General features: G+C 45.2%; 1 protein-coding gene across 2 annotated transcripts; it reads right to left on the minus strand.

Moving 5' to 3' along the window:
• Nucleotides 1-2,156: 2,156 nt before the first annotated feature.
• GTF2A2 (general transcription factor IIA subunit 2) lies at nucleotides 2,157-12,624 on the minus strand. 2 transcript variants are annotated; one of them, XM_081170721.1, is made up of 5 exons: nucleotides 12,500-12,624; nucleotides 9,652-9,796; nucleotides 8,161-8,265; nucleotides 7,267-7,393; nucleotides 2,157-2,488 (listed from the first exon to the last, which is right to left on the minus strand). In XM_081170721.1, exons 2-5 carry the CDS (start codon nucleotides 9,721-9,723, stop codon nucleotides 2,463-2,465), a joined length of 330 nt encoding a protein of 109 aa, XP_081026847.1. In that variant the 5' UTR covers nucleotides 9,724-9,796; nucleotides 12,500-12,624; the 3' UTR covers nucleotides 2,157-2,462. The 2 variants fall into 2 exon arrangements, with proteins under 2 accessions (XP_081026847.1, XP_081026846.1); XM_081170720.1 differs by having other exon boundaries at nucleotides 9,652-9,825.
• Between the last annotated feature and the right edge of the window lie 30 nt (nucleotides 12,625-12,654).

Below are 12,654 nucleotides of genomic sequence, written 5' to 3' on the forward strand. Positions count from 1 at the left end.
CAGTACAGTGGTACCTCGGGGTTACATACGCTTCAGGTTACAGACTCCGCTAACCCAGAAATAGTACCTTGGGTTAAAAACTTTGCTTCAGGATAAGAACAGAAATCGTGCTTTGGCAGCGCAGCGGCAGCAGGAGGCCCCTTGGTGGTGCTTCAGGTTAAGAACAGTTTCAGGTTAAGAACGGACCTTCGGAACAAATTAGGTACTTAACCCGAGGTATCACTGTAATCTACATAAAAGGAGTAAGAATTTGCTCCATGGCAGCGCGTTGTGGCAGATCTCAATGTTCTAGAAGTAAAATGAAGCCCTGGTTTTAAGCCTCTATCCAGTGAAGTGTGTGCTCACATTTCTCCAACAGCACAATTAGGAGGAAGGCTGCTCATAAAGGCAGGAGACCAGAAAAAGGTCAGTGCATCTGAAATATTTGTTGGCTTCAGGGCATTAGGTTCACTCCCACTAAAAAGAGCATACCAAACCATTTCTGCAAACTTTTGTACAAGTTAAGCCACCACAATTATAGCTTTGGGTGTGTGAATGATGTAGTGTACATGGAATGCAGTACAGATAGATAATCATGACTGTCATAGGGAGAAGCAAACCTGAAAAATATGGTACCTTAGGCCAGGGAATACACCTTGACCTGTTAGGGAAAAGTTAGCAACTTTCTTAGTAACAGAGCAGGACCACAGACTTGTTCTGTACATCTGGAATGAGGAACAAGGGGCTCCAGGCAGCTTGGCCAACAGTAAGACATGATGGCAGCAGCAGTCCAGCAACACCTGAAGCACCACAACCCAAAAAACCTTTGGTAAGCGGAGAGTTCTGTAGCACATGCATACCTATGAGACTGCTTTGCACAACCTGACACCCTGCAGAGGTTGTGGGATTCCAACTCCCATCAGCTCCAGCCAGCATAGCCAATGGTCAGGAGATTATGGGAGTTGTAGTCCAGCAACATCTGGAAGGCCACAGGAAAGTGAACTATGGAAGGGTAGGCCTGCTAAGCGATTAGCCATGATGGCTAAGAGGATCCTCCACGTATGGAGGCAGTGTATCTCTGGGAACAAGCAACAGGCAATGATTGTCACCTTCATCTGCTGTGAGCTTCCTAGAAGCATCGGGCTGGCCACTGCTGGATACCGAAGGTTGGGCTAGATCAGGCAAGAGAACTTGGTGCCCTCCCATCAGCTCCAGCCAGCATGGCCAATAGTGTCAGAGATTATTGTAGTGGTCCAGCAACATCTAAAGGACCACAGGTTCCTCATCCTGGTGTTAACTGGAGATGCCATTGAAGACTGAACCCTAGTCCCTTTGCATGCAACGCGGATGCACGGAGCTCCTTGACTTTTGAGGAATGTCATTTGCCAGTACAATTATCTGCTGTTACTGTCTGAGTAGATTTGCTACCAATTTTTTTTTTAGCTTATGCATGCTTTTTGCACTGTCTTACTTTATGCTTATTCACAGGTTTAAAGTACATCACAATTGGCTCTTTCTAAAGGGTTGTAAAAACTGGTAAATTCTAGGGTGCCTTCCATATACTGTACATAGTTCCCACGGTTTCCAAGGCCTGAAAACAACGAGCATTATTATCCCATACTTTCCTTATATTAGTGCTGCCTTTTCACACTTTTCTTCTGTGAGGGGAGCGGGTGGTTACCCTTTTATACTAGCAAAGCCTAACTGTTTGCACCGTATGTTCTGGTAAAATACAGAACTAGAATACCGTACATTCCAGCGTATTAGGCGACTGGGCATATTAGATAACTCCCCAAATTGGCAGCTGCAATTTGGGGGTTCGTCTTATAAGCCCAGTCGCCTAATACGCTGGGCAGCTCCACGCTGACTGAAAGCCACCCGGCGCGGAGCAGAGCCCGCCGGCAGCTGCTACTGTTTTGGAGCCGCTGCCACTGCCACAGCAATGGGCTGGCTCTCCTCTGCGTTGCTCATACCCGGCGTATAAGACGACCCTCAACTTTTTAATTTCTTTTTTGGGGTTCTCAATTTGTGTAGATTCCCAGCTAATTACAATTTGGGGCATCCTTAGACATTATGTACATTGTTGATTGTATATACACAAGATAGAAGACTCCTTTAACCCATCCAGGGATTCCTATTCACAGAAGAAAAGGACACAGGTCTACTTACCACTAATCTAAAAGTTTTAAATAAAATGTTTATTGGAGAAGTTACCTTGATGAACCAAAAAGCAACAACATTTAATCCTTAGTTTTTTGTTTCTCTCTCTTTTTTAAAAAGCAATATTCTTTGCCTTCATGTCTTAGGTGAACTCAAAAGATGCTCTACAGAGCTTCTGCCAAGACAGTTCCACAAGGCATTCCAGCATGGATTACTCATATCTGCATCATTAAAATGGTCATCCACACACTCTTTGGCCACCCTCCTCTCTCAGAATTGCAGCCTCTTAAAGACATTGCTGGCACAGGGACCCATCTTCCTCTTCACTCTGCAGCATTGGAACCAGTATCTGGAAGTGAGAAGGCGGCAATTTAAAACAGGACACTGCTGTTAAAGACAACTCCAAGTCCAAAATGAGATCTCACAAATTTTATGAGCTCCACAAGGCTTCCATGAATCCTAAATGAAACTAAGAGATTTGTGCCTAATTTTTACATCACTCAATTCTTTTCACTGATTTCATTCTAAACCTTACCCTAAGAGTTAGGACACTGATCCATATATCTAAGAATTGTTGCATGTGCTTGGCACCTCTCCAGGTGTCTTCTTGCCAGTAGCAAAAAATTTCAGGGAGTCAGGTTGAGATGCCAAGAACTGAACCTGGGACATTCCTTATGCAAAGCATACACTTTACCACTGACCTAGAAACCCTTCCTGCTGAAGTTCTGGTGTAAGTTGTATGGGGAGCTGTATACAAACTTCATAGACCAGGTTTTTCATATGGATTGAGCCAGTTTTGAACAGAAGGCAGCTAGAGAGGAAACACTGCAATCAGTAACAGTGGCTCCCTCTCATTATCTCTAGGGCTGTTGACTGCACCCTTCTGAAACTCTTCAGTACCTAACACTGCACCAGCAAGTTACAAAAATTGCATTTATGTGCCGAAGGAAGACTGATTTTTTTTTAATATAAAAAAGAAGGCACATAAGTCTGTAAGTAAGAAGATCCTTCAAAAGGCAATGCTGTTAAGATACAAGGGTGCCAACTTTTTAGTCAGCTCCTGCTTCACTGTCTTTAACACAAGGGAAGGGAAGCTTTCTGGGTTGGGTTGGGCAGCACATACCAGTAGTGGGTGGGGCCAGAAACACATGTAGGTGGAACAATGCATGGAAGCTTCTCTTCTGTATAATATGTCAAATTCCATCCATGCAGAAGTGGAGAGATTTCTGCACCCATACACCCATTTCTCCATCCAGGCAAGTAAGAGGCATTGTCACACTTCAAGGACATATTCCAGGCAGGCAAAAGTACCCCAGAAGGGCTTGGAGAATGGCTGCTGAGAGGTGTGGCTTGGGGAGAGTCCCAAGGGCTCTATAGGGCCTGAGGTTTCCCACTCCTGCTTTAAAAAGAACATGGCAGACAGGGGTTTTCTCTCTCCCACACCTGGAGATGCTGGGACTGAACCTGGGACCTTCTGCATACAAAGCATATGCCCTGCTCAAGGCACAGGCAATGTGTTGCCCTCCAGATATTTTGGACTATGGGTCCCATAATCCCTGACTATGGCCATGCTGGCTGGGGCTGGTGAGGGTTGGAGTCCAACAACACTTAGCAGGAACCATGCTGTCTACCCCTATTCTACTCTAGGGTCCTTCCTCTAAAAAATAAAAAGATTGTAACTCTTGAGGTACTGAATAAAGCTACCTTATACCAATTCAGACCATTGGTCCACCAAGCTGAGCATTGTCTATAGCAGGGATGGGGAGCCTATGGCTGTTGGACTCCAACTTCCATCAGCCCCAAACAGGTCAGGTCTTATTTTATCTTGCATTCTAATGTAACACTTCTACTCAAAAATGACCCCAAAAGAAGCTTACATCAAAATAAAACTATCAAAGAGAGTCAAAATACAATCAAAAACCATCAGTAAAACAAAAACAACATGTGTGAAATAAGAAGTTTAGAGGCTGAAATAAGTGAAATTAAACCAAACCAAATAGTCTCTGAATGGTTGGGAGAGTCAGTAAATTTTCATCAAGGAAAGGAAGTTTCATGACTGGGGTGGCACCACCACCAAACAAGGGGTCAAATGTATTTTAGGATACCGTATTTTTCGCCCCATAAGACGCACTTCCCCCCCCCAAAAAAAATGAAGGGGAAATCTGGGTGCGTCTTATGGGGCGAATGCAGGCTTTCGCTGAAGCTTGAAGAGCGAGAGGGGTCGGTGCGCACCGACCCCTCTCGCTCTCCAGGCTTCAGGAAGATATCCGCAGCCCAGGCAGCCCTGTGGGAGGTCCCACAGGGCTGCCTAGGCTGCGGATAGCAGCCTGCTTCTCGGAGCGTCGGGCGCCCTGAAAGCAGAGCGCCCGACGCTTCGGGAACAATTCCGCAGCCCAGGCAGCCCTGTGGGAGGTCCCACAGGGATGCCTAGGCTGCGGATAGCAGCCTGCTTCTCGGAGCGTCGGGCGCCCTGAAAGCAGAGCGCCCGACGCTTCGGGAACAATTCCGCAGCCCAGGCAGCCCTGTGGGAGGTCCCACAGGGATGCCTAGGCTGCGGATAGCAGCCTGCTTCTCGGAGCGTCGGGCGCCCTGAAAGCAGAGCGCCCGACGCTTCGGGAACAATTCCGCAGCCCAGGCAGCCCTGTGGGAGGACCCGCAGGGATGTCTAGGCTGTTCCTTGAGCCACTTGCCGGGGCTTTATGGGGAAACCCCTGGCTTCCCCCTTCAGCCCCGACACTGGCCGACAAGCTAAGCCGGGGCTGGCTGCTTCCCGGGGCTGTAATTCAAGCAAATTGAAAGCTGCTTACACTCTGCTAGATTAACAGTGTGCCGGAAGGATCGGGACTGCCCCTTCCGCCCCTCCCCCAGCTTATTGTGCCGGGAAATTCCCGCCATTTCCTCCTTTTGCTCTGGTTGCACGAGGCAAGGCAGCTGCCCTCCACAGACACCCAGAAATGTAAGATCTCCCTCGCTCTTCTTTCCCTCCCTCCCTCTTCCAACTTAAAAATATGGGGGGGGGGGCAGTTAAGCCCCACCTCACAGACAATTCAGCCTTTCTCAAACTGTGGGTCTCCAGATGTTGCGGAACTACAACTCCCATCGCCCCAGGTAGCAAGGCCAGAGCTCAGGGGAGTTGAGGAAGGATAGGAGTTATAGCCCAGCAACATCTGGGGACCCACAGGTTGAGCTCTCCCTTTCCCTTCCTTCCCTCCCTCCCTCTTCCAACTTAAAAATATTGGGGGGGGGGGCAGTTAAGCGCTCAATGATAAACGTTGGAGATACTGTCCTGTACGTTACTGACAGTTCCTTACCACTGTATTTTCTTGCAGAAAACCTCCCCCATTCTGATAAGGATGATAAAGCAGAAAAGACTAGCATATAAGATTCCTTTTAAACTAGAAGTAGTAAAATATGCTAGGGAGCATGGAAACAGAGCAGCGGAGAGACATTTTGGGTCACCTCCAACTGAAAAAATGATAAGAGAGTGGAGGAAGCAGGAGGATCAGCTGCAAAAAGCAGAAAAAAGTAAGCACACTTTTCGTGGATGTGCTGCAAAGTGGCCACAGATGGACATTGCCATGAAATAATGGATCACAAGTCAGCGGAAAAATGGCTTCGCAGTCTCTACAAAAATGATAATATATGAAGCCAAACGGATTGCTTTAGAGAAAGGCATTCATGACTTTACTGGCTCACCATCATGGTGCTACAGATTTATGAAGCGATGTGGCCTTGCTATGCGCACCAAAACTAGAACCGCACAAAAAAATGCCGGAGGAATATGAATCTAAGATTATGTCTTTTCATAACTTTGTAATTGATGCTAGGAAGAGAAATGGATTTGAAATTGGCCAGATTGGGAATATGGATGAAGTCCCTCTAACCTTTGATGTGCCATCAAATAGGACTGTTGATCGGAAAGGTGCCAAAACTATTGCCGTGAAAACCTCTGGACATGAGAAAACCCATTACACGGTTGTGTTGTCTTGCTGTGCAGATGGCACCAAATTGCCACCCATGTTAATTTTCAAAAGGAAAACATTTCCAAAAGAAGTGATTCCACGAGTTGTTGTTGTACATGTTCATGAGAAAGGATGGATGGACGAAAATGGAATGAGAGTATGGGTTGAAAAAGTGTGGTCCAAACGTCCTGGAGGGCTTTTGAAAAAACCTGCCTTATTAGTACTTGACCAGTTTAGAGCACATATTAGCAAAACTACAAAAAAGCGCTTTAAAGAAGTGAAGACTCATCTAGCTGTAATTCCTGGAGGTCTTACCAGCCAGTTGCAACCTCTTGACGTTTCCATCAACAAGCCATTTAAGATCTTTATGTGAGAAGAGTGGAACAAATGGATGGCTGCTGGTAATCATGATCTAACACCCACTGGACGAATGAAGAGGCCCACTATCACTCAAGTTTGTGAATGGGTGAAAACATCATGGCACTCGGTGAAGGAGGAAATCGTTGTCCGGTCATTCAAAAAATGTGGCATTAGCAATGCTTTGGATGGAAACGAAGATGATATTTTACATGAAGATAGCGAAGAAAGTGATGTCAGTGATTGTGAGCAACTGAGCTTCATAAATTCTGACTCTAGCAGTGATGAGTTCTTGGGGTTCACAGAAGACTAGAAGAGTACTCAAACCTTAAAGTCTCTCTTCATTTGTTAATGACAGTGATGATGGTTCTTAATGCCACTGTTGACTGCTGTTCACTTTACATGGCTGTATTATGATTCTGATATATTGGTTGTTTATTAAATGCAGTAGTTTATACAACATTTGATTCAGAATATTTTTTACTTGTTTTTCTCCTCTAAAAACTACGGTAGGTGCGTTTTTAAACCTCGGGCTTCCCCCGCCCCAGCCCTGCGGCTGGGTGGGGGAATAAATTTTTTTTCTTTATTTCCCCCCCAAAAAACTAGGTGCGTCCTATAGGGCGAAAAATACGGTACTTTAAGGGGGGAGAGAAGCCTTTCATATGCTTTGTGCAAAATTTTCTCATCAAAGACTCATGGGTTTACCAACAGCTGTAATTCTTGTGAAATGTATATATATATATAAAATCTATTGCTACTCTGCCACTTGATCTCAGCATCTTCACACACATCACATTCCAGAACTTACTTTTTCCATCACAGGCTACTATTTTCACTTTATCCACTTTCACAAGCTCAGTGACCTCTCTGAATTCAACATCATTCAGTACAAATGTCCAAACGTTGTCACAAAATCTGTATGTGTTCAGGGAGCCCTTCAGGAGCGAACAGGGGAAGGAAGAGAGAGAGAAAAGAACATCTAAGTAACTTCAAGAAAAACTTCTTTGGAATTGTTTCACTCATATTTTGTGCCACCCATGTGCCTCAGAGTAATTCTGAAGGGTGTGCTTCTTGTGCCACCTTGTGGTAGGCTTAAAGAAAAAAAAAACACCCACACAGAATAAAGGAGAGAATTAGAACAGCCAAATGCCGGACTGAGAAGTACAATTAGACCCCCCCTTTAAATGCACAGTCCAGCCCTTGGGCATTTAGCAAAACTAACGCAGTTATTTGAAATTTTGTATTACTGCTGCATGTCCTGCCACCAACATTTTATAACTAATTTGTTATAATGATTTATATCCACCTTTCAGGACACGAAGTCCATATGCTGGTTTCTTTTCATATAATATATTTCACCTTTTATAAATCCTTCCAAGATGGCTCACATGAAACACTAAACCACATTTTTAAAAAAATCAGGAAAAAATAATGTCAACATATAGAAAAAATAACCAAGGTGCCTCTTCCTGTTTTGCACTGCATTGGAACATCAAAGTATATATTCTTCTGAGTCCACATTTTTGCTGATTCCTAACATTAATTGTAAAAAAAAACTTGGAAGATTTTCCATACCAACTTGCTTCAGAGGAAGACGTTGCAAGTTGGAGTCAAAAGAAGTCTGCACCCATTTTAAGTCAGCAAAAGTTACTGTAAATGGTAGAAGCCATTAGCTATCTTCCTTAGCATTTAGCTTTCTTACCCTGAAATTGACTCTGTTTCTGACCCGTTGTGCCAATGCAGAATTGATAGCTTTGTCAAATTGAAGTAGCACTTGAAGGGCAAGCTGGGGGGTGATCTGCTGAGACTAAAATGGAGAGGAAAAATAAAAACATTCAGCTTTGAGGATAAATTACATTCAATATTGAATACAAGCTCATCTCTCCAAAATCTTAAGTTATAACAGTTCTGATTACATAGAAACATTGTAATCACAGCTATAAAATTCCTTTATTATTATTTCAATTTCTAGCCTGCCCTCCACCCAATCAATGATCCTAGGGTAGGACGCAATGGACAACATAGCAACAATAAAATCATACAACACTTTAAACAAAAATGCCAAACCACTATCTAAACAACACATTCCTAATAACAGAGCAGACTGACAATTAAATTAAATTTGTGGCTGTTCTCAGTTACACCAATCCAATTAAAAAGGCCTGAGCAAAAGTTATCAAAAAATTTTGCTTTCACAATTCTAACAACAGATAGAAAATTCCCTTGTTAAATTCTAACCAGTACAGCCCCAACGATTTTCCATATTTACCTGAACACCAATACAAAAATTAGCTACCTCTTAACATATTTCAGTCAGGTCTGTGTGTGTCTTAGCATGGGTATTCTGCCCATCTTCAGTTTTTCTAGACTAGCAAATAAGTATTTGATTTCTGGCATGGAGTTTGCTAGATTGCAAGCCTTATGCTTCCAGTTTTAAAAGTTTAAACTTTAAATGTTAGGTTTGCACTGAAAAGTTAGAAGGACCATCTTCCTTTGTGGATTTCCTCTTACCATTACACTAATGTGTTTCATCTTATAAATCCACACATGATGCAAGGCTTGGGAGGAAGGGGGTAAAGAGCAAATAAACACTATGTTACATTTTATTCAGTCATATTTTGAATATCTGTTGTGGCTTGTACAAGCATCCCACCATTTACGTGTGTTCAAGTCATGTACAGTGGTACCTCGGGTTACATACACTTCAGGTTACATACGCTTCAGGTTACAGACTCCACTAACCCAGAAATATTACCTCAGGTTAAGAACTTTGCTTCAGGATGAGAACAGAAATTGTGCTCCAGTGGCACGGCGGCAGCAAGAGGCCCATTAGCTTAAGCGGTGCTTGAGGTTAAGAACAGTTTCAGGTCAAGAACGGACCTCCAGAACGAATTAAGTACTTAACCTGAGGTACCACTGTACAGTGCCAGAAACCTGGAAGTGAGGGAGAGACCTGAAGAGCCTCAACAAAGCTCTGCTACACCTCTGGCTCATGAGGAGAGCATTCCGGGATCCTCAAGAGGATACTCCTTTTGGGCTCTGAGGAAAGTCTCCTTGTGAGCTGGAGGTGCAGCAGGGTGCTCCCCACTTATGCTCATTCCACTTATGTGTCCAGGGGGCCAGATCATAACCCTGGTGTAAATTCAGCACTGGGCTGTTCAGGCTTACAAGGGCATCAAAGTCTACAGACTACCTGTATGAGCTCATCTAGGCTCTCCTGAAGACTATTCCCCAGCGTGGTATTTCTATAGAGCTGGTAGGCCATGGCTCATGAGAAGGGCAGAAAACCGTTGTTGACCATCCACAGATCTGAAACTGCTGCAACTTTCACCAAAAGCCTAGGAAATCCAGCATAACAATTAATGACCTAGACAGGGAGCAAAAATAGTGTTAGGGATGTTAAAGACTAACAGTGGAGTCGAACTGAAAATACCAAAAGGTAGTACTGTGGCTTTTCTAATTTAAAAGCATACAAAGTAAGTAATTATATTTCTTTTGCATACTTTTAGCACTTCAGTCACAGAAGAAGAAGAGTTTGGATTTGAAATCCCGCTTTTCACTCCCTTTAAGGAGTCTCAAAGCGGCTAACATTCTCCTTTCCCTTCCTCCCCCACAACAAACACTCTGTGAGGTGAGTGGGGCTGAGAGACTTCAAAGAAGTGTGACTGGCCCAAGGTCACCCAGCAGCTGCGTGTGGAGGAGCGGAGACGCGAACCCGGTTCCCCAGATTAGGAGCCTACCGCTCTTCTGCACTAATTTAAGGCCTCAAAGAACCCACTTGCTGCTGTTTGCTTTTAGCTGCATTCAGCTGCTTTGATATTACACAGTGTAAAAACTGTATTACATAACTCTTTTTATGCTCTGTGCCCTACCCCAAGAGGCAGATAAAAGAGAAGGAATAAATATTTTAATGTATAATTTTATTTGTGGAACACCTTCTTGGGCATAGCTTTCTCAAGGAAACTCACACACTGTAAAATCCCAGTGGAGTTTCAAATGACAAAGGTGGGAATTTTATCATTTTTAAAAAGGGGTGGCTAACTTAAAATTATTTGGATTTGGAAAATTAGGTGGAGGGCTGCAGAAACTTTAGCCAACCCTCTACGGTACTGGTCTTCAACTGATCCAAGGTGGGTCGCAACAGGAGCAATTTCTGCTCACCCCATCCCAAGAGGTGGCCGGGGTTTGCGACACTGCACGGGCTTACCTGGCCAGGTGCCACCCACCTTCCTATAGGGTGGCCATCACCCTGCTCCCATCTCAGCAGGACAATGGGCTGCCAGCTGGGCGTGGGGTGAGGGCCAGGAAAAAAGGCTGATGCCCTTTGGCCTAGAGTGAACTCACTTGGTTTCCTTCCACATTCACCCACCCAACCCTCCCTAAAAAGATAACATGGTCTCCTTTTGCAGGCTAACCTCTTGCTTTCTAGGTCAGCGAGCACTGCTATGATCAGAAGATGGTCGCGGTATTCACAACTGGGAAGGAATTTCCCTGCACTGGCAGGTTTTGCCTTCCCCATAGCAATTTGTCACAACTTTGGTGGTTTTTAGGGCTTGGTCGGTATCCTAGTCTATCTTCGAGATGGGGGGTGACATACTTATGCACCCCACCTGGTGGCGTTGCAGTGTCCCTTAAAGTGTGGATTACTGGAGTCACTGGCCCTAGAGCGGCGGCAAGTAGGTCAAACTCCCGGCTTTGGTGAGGGGGAGGGCACGCTGTGCAAGTTCACGCTTTACAGTCTCCTCCCACTGCACCTGACTGCCCTGCGCATCCTCAGCCTGTTGGGTTGTGAGGAATACCTTCCAAGGCCAAGGTTCCTATACCTAAAATTCAATAAAGTTGTGGCCTAATTTAAACCCATACATTACTGTCATGTCTGTCTCGTTTTTTTTGGGGGGGGGGTAGGCTTCGGGGACAGGGTTTAGCATGTGGGCTTGCAAATGGATGATGTAGCTGAGATTTCTGAATTGCAGCTGAGGGACTAGATGACAGTCAGGGTCCCTTCTAGGATTAAAAAATGGATCCCCAGATGCATATTTGGGTTAAAAAGTTGAAGGTAGCTGCTCCAGGGGTTGCATGACAGTGGAAGGATTCCTGCACACACAAACATGTGTACAGAACACCCACACCCCAAACCAGCCACCAACCACTTCAACTGATGCCTGCAGATTGCCAGGTGTGTGTGTGTGGGGGGGTGTGCCATTGCCCACACCAGACACATCCAGCAATTGAGCAGATCACCAGAGTTGGATGAGCAGGCAATATCCATCTCCCCAAAGACCCCAGCAACATCTGTCCTTTACCATATTTTTCTTTTCATAGTGGTGCTTTAAGAAAACTGCTAGCATATACGCGAAGGTCCATCCGGCATTGCTTTCAAGTTGGATTGGGAACTGTGTGTTGAGATTCCTGCATTGAAGGTCTGGGCTAGATGACCCTCTAGGATTCTGTGAGAGATCTCCACCTCTGCCAAAACAAGTGGAGACTGGGGCATGACGAGCAAGATTAGGGTGGGGGACCCTGCCCCAATATTTGGGAGTTAACCACACCTGTTTTAAAACCACAGAGCATCTAAATAATAATAATAATAATAATAATAATAATAATAATAATAATAATAATAATGTACAGTAAAACAACATTGTAATAGATTTTTAAAAAATATTGTTTTGGGGTTCAGTATCTTTTTAACTGTTACTCTTCACACGCGTTTTGCTTTCTGTACAGTATTTTGTCTGTGCTGCTTTGACTTGGGTAAGGCGCCCGAGTCCCGGCCTGGGGAAAAGGCGGCATATAAACAAACAGAACAAGAACAACATTTCCATAATAGAACTACGACGTTTCAAGAGCACGACTGTTCCCCACACGAAAGCCCTGGCAGAGCAGCGGCATTTTAACCCCCCCCCCCCCTTCAACAACCAAGACTTATTATTGGTGCCGCCGCCGCCGCGGTTCTTGTTCTTCTCAAGCGACGCCCCAGCGCCTCCCTTTCCCGGGCGCCGCCCCGACAGGGTCGCCCCTTTCCCGGCCGAAGGCGGTACCTGCAGAAGGAGGAGGAGGAGGCCGCGGTGCCTCCCGCCCCTCACGGCCACCGACGCGGAAACAGCGCACGACTCTTCTCCCTCCGCTCCCTCAGGCTGCTCGGTCCGGAAGCGGAAGCTCCCGCTCCGGAAATCGAAAGAGAACGTCGCTCGAC

This window comes from Podarcis bocagei (genome assembly GCF_964188305.1).
Source record: "Podarcis bocagei genome assembly, chromosome: 14".
NCBI lineage: Eukaryota > Metazoa > Chordata > Lepidosauria > Squamata > Lacertidae > Podarcis > Podarcis bocagei.